Source organism: Cydia fagiglandana, chromosome 9 (genome assembly GCF_963556715.1).
Source record: "Cydia fagiglandana chromosome 9, ilCydFagi1.1, whole genome shotgun sequence".
Taxonomy (NCBI): Eukaryota; Metazoa; Arthropoda; class Insecta; order Lepidoptera; family Tortricidae; genus Cydia; species Cydia fagiglandana.
In genome coordinates, this window is record NC_085940.1 from 7128664 (window position 1) to 7144282 (window position 15619).

The 15619-nt window shown below is 39.5% G+C and overlaps 1 protein-coding gene across 1 annotated transcript; it reads right to left on the reverse strand.

Moving 5' to 3' along the window:
- Positions 1–218: 218 nt before the first annotated feature.
- LOC134667618 (protein cortex-like) lies at positions 219–10683 on the reverse strand. The gene is made up of 10 exons (XM_063525047.1): positions 10549–10683; positions 9193–9306; positions 8706–8880; positions 7906–8066; positions 7435–7583; positions 6837–6981; positions 4458–4523; positions 3618–3816; positions 1830–1970; positions 219–875 (listed from the first exon to the last, which is right to left on the reverse strand). Exons 1-10 carry the CDS (start codon positions 10576–10578, stop codon positions 733–735), a joined length of 1323 nt encoding a protein of 440 aa, XP_063381117.1. The 5' UTR covers positions 10579–10683; the 3' UTR covers positions 219–732.
- Between the last annotated feature and the right edge of the window lie 4936 nt (positions 10684–15619).

The following is a 15619-nucleotide window of genomic DNA, read 5'->3' on the forward strand; positions in this document are numbered from 1 at the left end:
AAAAAATACTGTGTCGTTGTGTGAAATTGAATCTAGATATTTTCTATAGCATTTTCTATTTTCAAATTGTTTCCATAGTGAAAAGTCTCTCAGTATTTACCCAAATACCGTCAAAGTATCTTTTCTGTGATTTACTTTCTGGGATACCCATGCATGCCAAAACACATCATAGAATATACCTAATAAATATTAAATTGAAAACTATAGGTACATATATTTTCATAAAGTGTATTTCATTATCATCAACAAAGATAAAATCATATTTAATTAACATAATTACATTTTCAAAAATTCTATCAAAGAATATAATAATGAGACATGCGTAGAATTAATAATATATCATAGATACAGTCAAAAATTAATATTTTAGTAGAAATTTTTGTCCCAGACTAAACCCTGCCAATTAAAATATAAGTATGTACAAGTATGTTGTATTGTATATTGCTGTTATGTTCTTTTCAATGCTCTTATTGATCGTTACTGAAATTAATATTTAATTGTTACACTTTCATATTTAGGTACTTAGAAGAAATTCCCTGAAATATGAAATTAAATTGATACAAACCGTTTACTATAGAGAAGTTCCTGAGGGTTAAAAATTATCTAGAATGACTATGACTATGTTGACGCTCTTTAGGTGAAAAATAGTTTATCCTTTTTTGTAAAATACTGTGTCTTTTTCTTTAAGAAATAAATATATCTAATCTAATCTATTACACTGTAAACTAAATATCATCGAACGGAGAAGCCATGTAAGCTCTGGTCGATGTATGTGGGGATGGCGGAGAATCTTCTCCGTTTCGTCTTTCTGCTTGGTTTGTTGTCTGGAGGCAGGAAATTCCAGATTATTAGGTCTTCGTCTGCTGTGGCTGTCGCTGCAAAGAAAATAATCCTTCATAATCAAAGAAATAGTTTTAACCCAATGGTTGCTGCGCCATTTAGGGTCCTAGCTAAATTGGTTGTTCAATACTTACACTATAGAATTTCCAATTTAGCAAGAACCCTAAATGGCATTACAACTCCGTGCGGTGACTGTACTTACCATCTAGAACAAATTACAATCCTACAAAATATTTGGAAGGTGGATACAGTACACAAATATGAATTTTCAATTAATATACGTTATTAAATATTATGATTTATATTATACTTATGTTTTATGATATAGATATGAGGCAAACGAGCAGACGAATTGCTTGGGGGTAAGCAATTACCGTAAGACCAGAGGGGTTGCAAGTTCGTTACTGGCATTTAAGATTGGAGTACGGTCGAAGGTACTGTTGAAGGTTACAAGGTCGTATCTGTCCGAAAATACCGCGGGCGACAGTTGTTTCCACAGTTTAGCTGTCCGTGACAGGCATCTTTACCTATGATAAAGTTAAGACAATCTATCACCGTATCTTGTCCATTAATTACTTACATCACTGGCTCAGTGACCCAAAGAGGATCTTGGCCTCTGACACAAGAGAGCGCCATTCTGCCCTATTCTGCGCCACTTCACGCCAGTTGGGTATTCCGAGGGCGGACAGGTCTTTTTGGGCTTCGTCACTCCAGCGGTATCTGGGACGCCCAGACGGACGTTTTCCGCCCGGGTGCCCCACATACGCTCTTCTCACAGCACGATCCTCTCCCATCCTCTCCAGGTGACCAAGCCAGCGGAGTCGTGTTGCTTTGATCTCGCCAATTATATTAGGCATCACAACCAGCTCCTCTAGCTCCCTATTTTTTCTACGCCTCCAAGTTCCACCCTCCTCTCTGCCATCCATCCATTAATTAGCATACGGTAACCTACCTACCTTATTCCTTATATAAACTCATACTAATCTTACCAAGCTTAGTGCCATCAGGGCTGAAGACCATGGTCCTGACGCGGTCTACGCCGTATCTGCCCTCCCCCCACTGGTCCACCACCGAGTCTGGTCCGCTCATCACCACCAGCTGAGAGCACGCTTTAGGGTAGCCCATTTGCTCTATAATATAAAATGTAAATATAAAAGATGTATACTTTAACATTGTATCTTCTTTTTTCAATAGTTAAATACAATGAACCTTGGTTTTTGGGAGGTTGAGAAGAAATAGAAATACGCTTTAAGATCGTCGGTTAGACATTAGGTAAGCGTGTCAGACACGTGCCGTGCATTTTTTTCTATGTTGTTTTCAGTCGGCGTGTGCGCGGCCGTGTAACTATAGATACAAATATTTATAGACACGTTATAGACACTGTTTTCTTCTTTGTCCGTCCCTGCTCCCGTTATCTGGGGTCGGGTCTCCTCACACTTCTGCGCCAGGCCCCGGATTGTTGGTTTTGGCAATTGGGCTTTCTTAAGGTCTTTATCGATGTTAGACCACCAGGTCAATGGCGCGCGGCCGCTACCTCTCTTGCGTTCTGGTAAGTTAAGAGCGATTTTTACCACATGGTCTTCACTGCGTCTCTGAAGTAAACTGATGTTATAGACACTGTATAGAAAAATATTATTTTGTGTGCCACGGCACGCTCAATGTCTGTAGATATAAACCGGCCTTTAAATAGATATTTGACCCATGGTTATGTTATTTGTAGGGACCTAATCTGTAGTTTAATTTGAAAACAAATGGTAATTTTCGATGGCAATTGGACCGTACTGCAACACTAGTCTGAACGGTGTAATTTATACTCGTAAATATAAATCTCAAAACGCCACCGAGATAGTTACTGCCATGTCTGCCAGGATGGAATCGGTAAAATGTATTATAGATTTATTTTAATGTCTCATCAAGTTTTCTCTTAGACATTAACATTTAATAGTTATCTCGTAATAAAATTGGACCGAAGCTCGAAACCACCATTATTGATTACATTATGTATGTTTCTATGAAACTTAAGATTCGAATGAATAGTATTTGTAGTTTATTTGGTACGGGAATGTGATGCGGAGGGATGAAAGTCATGTGACGAGAAAGGTATTACGAATGAATGTGGAGGGAAGTAAATACGAGTAAAGGAAAACCGAGGAAATGGATGGACTATGTGAGAGGTGATATATGTAAAACGAACGCAAGTGAATGATAAGATGACGGGGACAGAGGTGTGGAAGAGAAAGATATGCTGCGCCGTCCCCAAGTGAATGGGACAAGGGCAAGAGAATGATGGTGAGGTGCGTTGCGTACAGTCATTTTCTAAACATAAAGTCGGACATATTTTCCATTTCATTAACACTAATTTGGCTTGTTGATTTTACTATTGTAAAGGAGTAGGGTTTGCACGACGGATCTGAAATGTATGGGAAGATCCCGCGGATCTTCTCATACATACAGTTCTGATCCAGATCCGGATAATTTCATACATGTCGGATCCGGATTGCAAACCCTATAAAGGAGTGAAATCATGGACAAACTGAAGTTTGCCGATGAAGCTCAAGACGTCGTTGTTGGCAAATTTTGGGATGGCATATAAACACATTTGTTATTTTTATACTGTAAAAAAAACATATATTCGCTTTAAATATGGTGCATGAGATTACCATGAGAGGGGTGTCAATACTCGAACCTATTCGTTTCCTCTCTTACGTGTTAAGGTGATAGGACTGTTTGTTTCGTTCTAAGTTATAGGTAACTATAACACCACAGTTAATATTTACCTGTGTTCCAGAGACTGAGTACCAGTTCCCCAGTCCGATGGCTGAATAACATGGTGTCCAGGCTATAGTCGCTACTGCTGACGGTAGTGGTAGCGCGCAGGGTGGCTCGCGGGGCATCCCAGAGGGCTATCCAGGATTTGGTCTCCGTGACTCCGCCGATGCCGAGGAGAGCGCTGCGCCATGGGTGCCAGGCTATAGTCTGGAAATGAGATTAAACGCGCAAAGCTTAAAGCAGATGGCGCGGCTATTGTTTTAAAAGTCAAATCCGAAGAAATATTAACTAGAAACAGACTTTTTTTAATTTACTTTAGGGACCATTTATTAACTATGGATTAAAAACCTTTTTAAAAAGCGTAAAAAATATCGGGAATTTACGTAATGTGCTAAATATTGCACTAGTGCGGAAAGTAGCACAACATGTACTGTAAAATGTTTTGTGACGGTACCCGACAACAACAGAAATGTAATAGGTTTTTGGCAAAAATTAAATTTTTGGTACAAGCTTTTATCGCTGACTGTACTTTTCTTTCCACAGGCAACTAATACTCGTCGAGACAATTCTAAAAACCCCAAACATAATTAGCTTTCGTTGTTTTATCACAGATTTCCTATGGCCACCTCCGATCTCCATCATCAGATCAGCTCGATGACACCATAATATTACATTGTCACCCGACTTACGTATGTATGCAAAATTTCAGCACAATCGGAAACCGGGAAGTGGATCAAATTTAACTTGCAAGATTTGATTACAGACAACGGTCAACGGTCGGTGAAACTAAATAAAAGCTTGTAAAAAGTCTAGATGTTTACAATAAACTATAATAATTATTTTATTACCTTTACCATCCAGTCGGAACTGATAGCCCTGGATTCTACCAGAGACGGCCACAACATCACCAGCACCTGATGAACATATAATAATGAAACTCCAATTATATCTGCAGTGACGATCATTCAAATAGATAATATAATTCTCGCAGTCTTAAATAACCAATGTTTAAAGACTCCGTCACACAGGTGCGTTTTCCGGGCGGGGCGTGAGCGCGGCGTGAGCGTTTTATATGTAAAAGCGCTTGTGTGACGGAACCTTAAGTAAAGGAAAGCTCGAAAGCGGAAGGAAGGCTCGAATCCCTCTCATGAGACGTTTTCTTCTATGCTCACAATGTATATTTCGGCGGCAGATCGTAAAATCGGGTATATCGAGATATTCCTAGGCATATCATGAAATACCGCCATTTCATGATCTGACTAACGACTACCAGCCATATCGTTCAAACCTCAACGTTTGACGATTTGCCTGGCGACGTTTCGGCACATCAAATAAGTAGGGTGTGATATTCCTAGGCATATCGCGAAACGCCGGTATTTCATGATCTGTCTAACGGCCATATCGTGTAAACCTCAAGGGATGATATTCCTAAGCAGATCATGAAACGCTGGCATTTCATGATCTGCATAGCGAACACCATGCTTATTTTTTTAATTCACTCAATAGGTATATTTCTCCCTCTGCACCAATTGTAGATAAGTCCGCCATTTGTACATTGTTGTTTATATTTTGTGCAATAAAGTTTAAATAAATAATTTTTAAGAAAAAAAAACCGACTTCTATGGGGCCCGGTAAAAGATTATGGTAGATGGTGCACTATGTAGAAAAGGAGGTAAAACCAGTACTTTCTAGTAGCATTTCGTTTCCGTAAGGGTCGTAGTTCTAGCCTAACCTAACCCACTTCTCTGATAGCAGTTCGGTTCTGTGAGGATCGCAGTTCGAACCTAATCAAACCCACTTTTCTAGTAGCATTTCGTTTCTGTAAGACTCGCAGTTCTAACCAAACCTAACCCACTTTTGTTCGGTTCTGTGAGGATCGCAGTTCAAACCTAACCTAACCCACTTAACGGCGCATGCGGTGCGGTGTACGGGAGTTTGAGCGGGAGGGGTTTGGCATCATCATACCCACATTTTATGGTAGGTAATCATAGTGGTTTATTTAGTTTAGGTATCATAGTGGTTTTCCGGGTCAAGGTCCGGGTCTCTGAGTGAGAGTCCGGGTCCGAGTCCCGGTCCGAGTCCGGGTCCGGGTCCGGGTCCGAGTCCGGGTCCGAGTCCGGGTCCGAGTCCGGGTCCGAGTCCGGGTCCGAGTCCGGGTCCGAGTCCGAGTCCGAGTCCGGGTCCGAACCGGATCCGGGTATGAGTCCGGGTCAAAATCGAAATTCGAAATCACCAAACATGTACTATGCGTCGTTGAAGAGTTCTGTTCTGATCATCATCAGCAGTTCCACTTCATCAAATGCGACAGTTTTTAATGTAAATGCTTGATTTTATGATGAAAATACAAAAAATTCTATACGTATGCCTTTAAGATTTGAGGAGTTCCCTCGATTCCTTATGGATCCCATCATCAGAACTCGAGCTTGACAGAAATGTGGCTTAAAAACTAAACTTGCTTAACAAACATAACGAAGAGGACAAATCGCCAAACGTGAACTATGCGTCGTTGAAGAGTTCCGTTCTGATCATCATCAGCAGTTCCACTTCATCAAATGCGACAGTTTTTGATGAAAATGCTTGATTTTCTGATGAAAATACAAAAATCTCTATACGCATGCCTTTAAAATTTGAGGAGTTCCCTCGATTTCTCATGGATCCCATCATCAGAACTCAAGCTTGACAAAATTGTGGCTTAAAAACTTAACTTGCTTAACAAACATAACGAAGAGGACAAATCGCCAAAGGCGAACTATGCGTCGTCGAAGAGTTCCGTTCTGATCATCATCAGCAGTTCCACTTCATCAAATGTCACGTTTTTGAATGTATATGCTTGATTTGTTGATAAAAACACAAAAATCACCATATGTATGCCTTTAAGATTTGAGGAGTTCCGTCGATTCCTCATAGATCCCATCATCAGAACTGGATTTTGACAAAAACGGGACCAATCTGTATGCATATACATACAATCAAAAAAATAATTTTCAAAATCGGTCGAGTAATGACGGAGATATGGAGTAACAAACATAAAAAAAAAAAAAAAAAAAATAAAAATAAAAAAAATTAAAATAAAAAAAAACATACAACCGAATTGATAACCTCCTCCTTTGGGATTTGGAAGTCAGTTAATAAATAAAAGAATCGAAGGCGATCAGTCTGTCACGTCACGGAAGAATAGCCTGTACTACATTGATATTGATCATATTGATCACTACCTAAGTACCTACCTGTGAGCTGTTGACGGCGGCCGCGGCCACGTAGCGCGCGTCCGGGGACACCCGCACTAGAAAGATGGCGAAGTTGGTGGCTTGCCGGTAGCTGATGAGCCTGGCGTCGCGGTCGAAAGCGGTGATCATTCCTCGAGAACAGCCACTAAAAAAATATTACTTTACAAGCTTTTATCGTCAACTGTACTTTGTCTTTAGACTTTTCTAATGACCTGAAACTTTTCTAATGAGTTTACTTTATTGCAGAGTTCCAATGATCACCAGCATGATGGTTCGATAACATTACATCGCCTCCAACGGTAGTAAGTTACAGTTTTTGGTTGGTAAGGCCTCTCGAGCATTAGAGAAGGCCTGTGCCCAGCAGTGGGACGTATATAGGCTGAAATTATTATTATTATTATTTTAAGACGGTTGGTCAGCCACGGTGTGGTTGAAGCTGTACTTGAGTGTTACTATTTCTTCTTCTTCGTGATCGTGGTCATGAGGCGCCATGAGGAGTCACGTCCCTCAGACATGAGTCTGAGGGACGTGACTCCTATGGGCGCAGTGGCACCAACTCCCGACCATCTATTTACAGGTGCATAGCAACATGTCTTACGTGACGATAGAGTTCCCCGTGGGGCTCCAGTCCACGGCGGTGACCAGACAGAAGGGCTGCAGCGGCTTGGTGGCGCAGCGGCACCAACTACCGGCTACCCACTTGCTCCACGCGTTGTGGACTTCTATGCGCTGCATGTCGGTTCCTAGCTGAAAATGAAACTCTGTTTATTATTCATTTATTTTTCGATTTCAGGGAAGCTCAGTATTTCCGAATGTAATTTGTTTTAAGCCAAGATTTAGGAAAAACTATTTCTAGTCTTAGCACTTTCCCAGTTGCATCATAGAGTTTTTCTTGGCAACCAACGAGTATATAGTTTTTAAAAGTATCAAAAAAATATTATTCTGTAGTGACACACTGTTGAAAATTTATTTTATTGATAATTATTCAATGTCATAAGAGTGTAGTGAATTAGCGTGTAAACTGAAATAAGTCGTCTTTGCAGATAGTAGTCCATTATTTGGTACTTACTGCTAGCCTTTCCCCTGTAGGGTCAAACCTGCAGCATGCGGTGCTAAAAAGGGTGAAGCCTTTGCCTATAGGGCTCTGTGAATGCCAGCTCCACTTGTAGTATTTGTTGCCCAGTGCTGCCACCAGGATGTTGTCGTTGCTCCAGTCGAGGAGTTCTGGAACTGAATACGAGTAAGTTCTATATTTATAATGATTTGTGAAATACTTCATATATAGCATTCACTAATGCGTTGGTCAGACCCAGTCAAAAATGCACTCAATGGACCACTCCATGAATGTACAAGAAGACCTACAGTAGGGGAAGAATGGCGACGGATTGTGAAGCTTGCCTCCGGCCCTGATATGACGACCACGCCAAAGAAGAAGATATACATTGACGAGTGCAGTTACAATGGATTATCTATTGGCCTATATAAAACACGAATTGTACAATAAACATACAGCATCTGCCAGTTGTAATCAGCTGCAGAGAAATCTGATCCTTTATCGCATGGAAATTCTTAGACCTCAAGGAAGAATCAGATTTTTTTTATATCCTGGAGTAACATAATATAAAAAATTTGAAATCGAAAAACTAAGCTTTACTTTTATGAACTGATGGGATAAAGGTATACACACAAACTGCGGAGCCAAGTCCGAAATCGGTGCGTAAGCGGCTCGCAGGCCTATAGAAGGTTTGCTCAGGTTCAGGTTGATTTGACTTATTCATACTTGTTAGTCCAACGGCTTCATAGATTTTGACCTGTTTTTATTTTGATATAGTGATCGGTTTAGTTTGTTAATAATGATGATATACTTACATACAGCGGAGCTGTAAGTTGGTAGATCCAGGACGTTATCAGCTGAAGATAGAAATGTGCGGGTGCGCGGCACGCAGGGCCAGGTTTGCTCTGGCTGTGAAGGTGCTGGTGCTTCTAGCCCGAAGGCTTTGTCGATGTGGCTCGCGTACTGTTTCTGTTTCACGTATTTGCCATGCTAAAAAGAAAAAACACGTAGTTTATCTTATTAGTACCTACTTACTTTGATAAAATTTAAAATATTTTGGATTAAAACCTTTTAGATTTGACACTACCTGGAAAAAGGTCAATGACAGCGATGGTGCTTAAATCTGAGCTCGCATGGAGTTGCAAGCTGTTATACCTCATTTCATTTACCATGGCGGGATTGTGGGTTGACACATTTTTGCTAAACAGCATCCATTATTGATGATGACACGAATTTGTAGGAGGATATATATTACGGGCTGGCGTATTTCCACGAATGTTAATGACGGGCAAAAGTGCTTACCCAAATGCTTTCAGAATGTTGCTTGCGGGCGAAGACGTGCTGCCGCCGGCGCAGCTCATCGAAGGACTCGCGCGGCGCCACGAAACGATCAACGCGAGGCCGTTGCAATCCACTCTGAAAACACATGCCAGTTTTTAACCGACTTCAATTTCATAGGAGGATTATTTTTCACCGTTATTGTTACTACTTCGCTTGGCACCGACTTCACACATATCAGTTGGTAACGCATAGACTTAAAAAATGATAATATTTTCATCATCATCATCATCATTTCAGCCTATATACGTCCCACTGCTGAGCACAGGCCTCCTCTCATGCGCGAGAGGGTTTTGGGCTATAGTCCCCACGCTAGCCCAATGCGGATTGGGGACTTCACATACACCTTTGAATTTCTTCGCAGATGTATGCAGGTTTCCTCACGATGTTTTCCTTCACCGAAAAGCTAGTGGTAAATATCAAATGATATTTCGTACATAAGTTCCGAAAAACTCATTGGTACGAGCCAGGATTTCAACCCGCGACCTCCAGATTGAAAGTCGGGCGTCATATCCACTCGGCCACCACCGCTTTATAATATAATATTTTATTTCATCCTTTTTGAAGTCGGTTTTCTTTTTTTCGTGAAAAGTTTTTATTTAGTGCTATATTTTACTGTCTGGGTTTTAGATTCAACAATACGATATATGATTGGAAATTATTGAAATATATCGTGTTATAGTTGGTTGCGAAGCCTTACTCAACGTGTTTTGTTAAAGTTTTTATAATTTATAAAGTTTTTATTGTTAAGTATTACCTATAATTTTTTTGTTAAGATAAGATAAGTTAAGAAGTCAATATCAATGAAATCTTAGTGTCAGCATGCAAGGTTTATCTGTTAATGCTAATATTACATAATAAAAGAATGAAATAAATTCATTAAATTTATATCATAACACAAAAGTATGAATTTCTCGCCCACTGTGTCCATTGCCAGCCAGGAAACTAATGAATTTTTCAGCAATTATTGATGCTAAGGATGAACTAAATACCCCGATTTAGTTTCTAATATCTGGGAGACCCAGCTTTGCTCGGAAAACGCATAAAAGCTCATAAAAGCGCGTTTTCCCAGAGATAACACCTAGCTAGATCGATTTTTCGCTCCCGAAAACCTCCATATAGCAAATTTCATAGAAGTCGTTAGAGCAGTTTCCGAGATCCCCGAAATATATAAATAAATATACAAGAATTGCTCGTTTAAAGCACTTTAAAGGAATAAGATTATCTGTTAAAACCTACAGGAATATTATATAGTAAACGTATTAGAGGCCTTTAGTATGCCTAGGTTGTTTTATGTCTTAAAATGTTAGTGGTACTTACAGTTTTTTTACCAAATGCATTTCTGTCCATTTGTCAATGTTGAAGTTCACTTACTTGTTATATTTAACGTTAAAATAAACAGAATAGTTTGCAAATAAGACGGTAAATCAAAAATACAATTATTTAACTATCGTAAAGTCGGTTGGAAGTTAATGTTTTGAAATGAGGGGTATTTTTAGAATAACTTAACTGTCTTTGTAATTTTGATACTACCCACCTAAGTCTAAGTATTAAGGCGTTTTTAATACTGATTTCTTGTTTATTATTATGAAAAATTACCGAAAGAAAAACTCGGACAGTTACAATACGCACAATTCAGAGAAAATAAAAATAGATAGAGAAGACCAAGAAAAGTCTGCAGAGATTTTGACAGTTCAAGTGGTACTCTAAACGTCAAACATCTATGAAATTATGACGTATAAATAACACTTGCACTGCGTGGGCTATTAAAATCGCTGCAGACTTTTCTTAGTCTAAGGCTGAAACAATTCGCCCATTCAGGGCCACAACTGCGAAAATCGAAGTTCGCAAATTGCGGGCATCTATCTCTGTCACTCTAATTATGTTTTCATTGGAGTAAAAGACAAAAATTCGCGCAATTTGCGAATTTCGATTTTCGCGGTAGACCCTCAGTACACAGCATGGTATAATAATATACTCCGCCTGGTACTCTCTTCCAGTCTTTTCGTGGTCACGTGACTGACACAAGCCTACGTCATCATGCGATAGCGCTATATATAGCGGCCATGTTATTGTGACGTAGGCTTGTGTCACTCTGGGAAGAGAATACCATGTTTTATTAGACTATGGTACACAGTACTCGTGCTACGATTATCCCTCATAACAGTTTGATCGCATTCTACTAAACACCTAATCACTGGTCGTTTGTCGGCGATCTCATTACACCGACATTATTGCTGTAAATGAGCCGCAGACCAATGAGCGATGCATTTCGCTCAGCTGCGGTTACCGATTATAGGTACTTGTTTTTTTCAATGGGCATTCGATCGATTCTAGTTTCTTATGCACAAATCGATTATCAATTTAGATGTAGATGTAGTGTAGGGTTGCCGGCCGGAAAAAATAGATTAACTATAGAGAACGTAGGAAACACTCGTAAAACTGAAGAGATATTTTTTTCGAGCCCTTCAACGTGCACACTAGCGCCACAGCTAAATAATCGTAATTATTTAAATTCAACGAAAGATATTGAAAAAAGGGGGCCGCTACGGACTGTATTGTGTATATAAGTAGCTTTTGAATACATCAAACTAGTTTTTATGTTGATGGATTCGTCAATCTATGGCATCCATAATTACACAATTAACAATTAATTAATTAACACTGTTTTATGTGTTAATTAATTAATTAATTGTTAATTGTGTAATTATAGATCATGTATCTGAAATAAATGAATTTATTATATTATTATTTATTTAAAACAGCCGTTTTTGTTTTGAGTTATTAAATTGACGAAACCAGCAACATAAAAACTAGTTTGATGTATTTAATAGTTACTTAAATACACAATACAGTCCCCCCGTAGCGGCCCCCTTTTTTCAATAACTTTCGTTAAATATAAATAATTACGATTATTTAGCTGTGGCGCTAGTGTGCACGTTGAAGGGCTCTTAAAATAATTAGTAATTCAAACCTTGTTGCTACATTACTCATTAGGTTACTTGGAAAATTGACTATTTTATTTTAAGTAGACTTATTGTATGTCAGGTGGTAATTGTCATCGTGGTGAAATAGGCCCCTGGAAGTAGGTACAGACCTACTTTAAAACGACGTTTTAAATTTATGTAGAAACGTTCCGAATAATTGCTTTTTCTATATGATCAATTGATCAAAAAAAAAATAGGAAATCCAATCGGATAATTTCAAATCGGTCCAGAAATGACGAAGTTCTGCTCAGCGGGGAGCATGTAACTTAATGTGCTTCATGTATTTACTTTATACAAATGACACCGAGCCTTATCTAACTCGGACAAAGTAAACGGCCAGAATCACCCACCATCAACACGCCTTCACTTTCCCACCATCTACAAAAACGTGCACGCGAACATCACACTTAAAGTTGCCTACGATAGATATCATAATCGCATGCAATGATAAGTGATAGTACGTAGCGCACACGCGATTATAAACCTTATGTTTAAAGATAATGGGTGTAACGGTGGATAGTGGTGACAGGAGGCCTACCGCGAACACCTAAGTTCGCAAATCGCGGGTACCTTTCTCTTTTACTCTAATTACGGTGTAATCAGAGTGATAGAGAAAGATGCCCGCAATTTGCGAACTACGGTGTTCGTGGTAGGCCTCTGAACACTCCTACTATGTGCGTTACCTCCTACAAAGATGGTTAGCTTGATGTCACGCAAGGTGACGTCACGTAGATTAGTGTTGGAGTAACTTACGTTTGGCTTAAGGCTCCTCTACACGATGGGCCAACGCTGGCCACTCCTAGGGACGCGTTTATGCGTTAGAGGGAGCAAGTGATATTGCTGTCTCATTCTACCACATGGCCGTGTCCCTTGGAGTGGCCGGCGCTGGACCATCGTGTAGAGGAGCCATTAGATGCTACCATGAAATTTGGCTTAAAGGGCTGGCATCCAGGGCAAAAAATTCAATTAAATAAACAAAAAATTTACACATTTCTAGGGATTGATAGGGCAAGCTAATGCTGGCGCCATCTTCTAAATTTGTTTTAAGTTAAATTTAGTTTGTAGTTAGTTAGTTTTTTGGTGTAAATGTATGGACCAAGGTCTGAAATAAATGAGTTTTATTTTTATTTTGATTATTTTTTTATTTTAAATACTTCGACCGGCCAACCCCATTGGTACGTTAGGTAAATCCAAACGATACCTCGTTTGGCCATGCTATAGACTAGGACTCCTGTATACCGAGTTTAGAGCAATTATTTCATGCAACCGATGATGCCAAAAATGCGTGGGTGCGCGGGACGAGGTGAATGAAGTCCCGTGCCGTGATTGGCCCGTTCAAAGACACGGACGTCACACAAACACACTTTCGACTCGAACATGGAGTAAAACTACCTTATGCGTGGCAGAGGGGGTAGCGCGACTATGCTAAGTCTGGAGGATGTTTTGTCTGTGGGCCATGCTAAAACACGAATATGCACATACTCGATAAACATTTCCCCTCCTTCCTTTTGGCAGTCGGATAAAAATACGATGTCATATATTCTCTTCAACTGTTCTATGCGTAATCACGTTAATCCAATTAGAGGTGCGTAGGCGTCCAGAATGATGGACAGCGATATACCTATCCATTCTAAAATGTTCGATTTCAGTACAAATCTACGGCACCTACGATCTTTTGGATTCAAGTGGTGTCATTTCGATCGTTCGCAGAGTATGGGCGAGTTGTGGAGTATTTTACTATGTACATAAACTTATGTATGTATGTAGTTATGTTTATGTAAAAATATATTAGTTTGCAGAATAATACAAGCTCTTTAATATTATATTTTTTTTCCTATCTGGGGGCCTAGCCAAGATAACAATCGTTTGCAGAATAATTAAAAATAATTACATTATTTAGCAGTGGTGGCGTGAGCACGTTGATGAGATCTTAATTATATTACATAAAGTATATTTTTACATCAAACGCGTGATAAGTCAAACGTCAACCCATTTGAGTTTTAAGGTATTTATCTATGGGCCAATAGTTGCCTGAAAATAAATGTTTTCATTTCATTTGAACAAATAATATAAGGTAAACGTACTAGTGCTCGACATGCTAAGGGTAACATTCCATTTCCAACGACAGCTGCACTACTGTCAATTTTACTATGGAAATTGACAATGACAGCGACGCGTTCAGTACCGGTAGTGCAGCTGCGGTTAGAAATGGAATGTTACCATAATGCCCAATAAATTGTCATTTATCCTTGCTGTCACCGCTATTGACAATGACTTAAGTTTCAAGATGACATGTACTGGGGACCACGTATACGTATGTTTGTTATCAATAAACATAGCTGTCGAGTTACCTCATGAACAATTAAATAATCATATGTTTGAAAATTTTACGGCACATTACGACACTTACCCTGAATATATTAACAATTAAATCGAATGATTAAATTACATAAAAAAAAACCTTAAATTACGCATAGTTAGAAATTTAGAGCTCATGTTACACTGGTTTGTTAAAAGAAAACTTCAATTTTCCTGCTCTCGCCCAACTTATGTAATACGCGACCAGCGCGCTATCTGCGCATCAGGGTTCGATTCGCGGTTGATAAACATACACGCGACACGCGATCATACTTACAGATTTATTTGTTTTTGGAGGGAGTTAGTTGCGTACAATTTATAATTATGTCTCTTATGCCACCCTGTGTACTAGCGGCACAGAATAAGTAATAGTATTATTATACATAACGGCCACGCACCGCCCCGCCCCCCCGACTCGGATTACCTCGCCCCGCGGCTGGCCGCGACATGAATCTGGCGGACTTCTGGCGTAAAGCGACTTACCAACACATACACAATGACGCATGTACAGACGTGCAGCGCACACATATAAACGCAAATTATTTTTGATGTATGGCGTGTCCGCCCTGTATTTGTGTTAAATCATAACCCTACTTTTTATTGCACTGTCTATGTTATGTAAAAAAAATTTAGATCTTTTACCTTGGGTTATGTCAGTGGGGAGACACTCCTGACTTCGGGCAAACTCGGCTCCGTTCGGCTCAGCATTGCTCCGAGCAATTATTAGGGTTGGCATCACTTGACGTCCCTTTGCGTACACGACCACAGATAAGATAATCAATTGAATTTTGACAACCCTAAATAGCCGAAAGGGATAGTGCCATACATTAAAAAAAGCGGCCAAGTGCGAGTCGGACTCGCCCATGAAGGGTTCCGTAACTGCAAGTAACATAATAAAATTGGGATTTACGGTTTATTACGTATTAAAAAAAAACTACTTACCAAATCTTGTTCAAACCAATTTTCGGTGGAAGTTTGCATGGTAATGTACATCATCATATTTATTTTAGGTTTATCATTCTCTTATTTTAGAAGTTACAGGGGGG

What these genes read in the sequence shown, in the direction of transcription:
- LOC134667618 (XM_063525047.1), bottom strand. Translation starts at nt 10,578, where the DNA reads ATGGACAGAAATGCATTTGGTAAAAAAACT. An exon ending in AACATTCTGAAAGCATTTGG is followed by an intron (nt 8,881 to 9,192) that starts GTAAGCACTTTT and finishes TTTTCTTTTTAG; the next exon opens with CATGGCAAATACGTGAAACA. An exon ending in GTTCCGACTGGATGGTAAAG is followed by an intron (nt 3,817 to 4,457) that starts GTAATAAAATAA and finishes TCTCATTTCCAG; the next exon opens with ACTATAGCCTGGCACCCATG.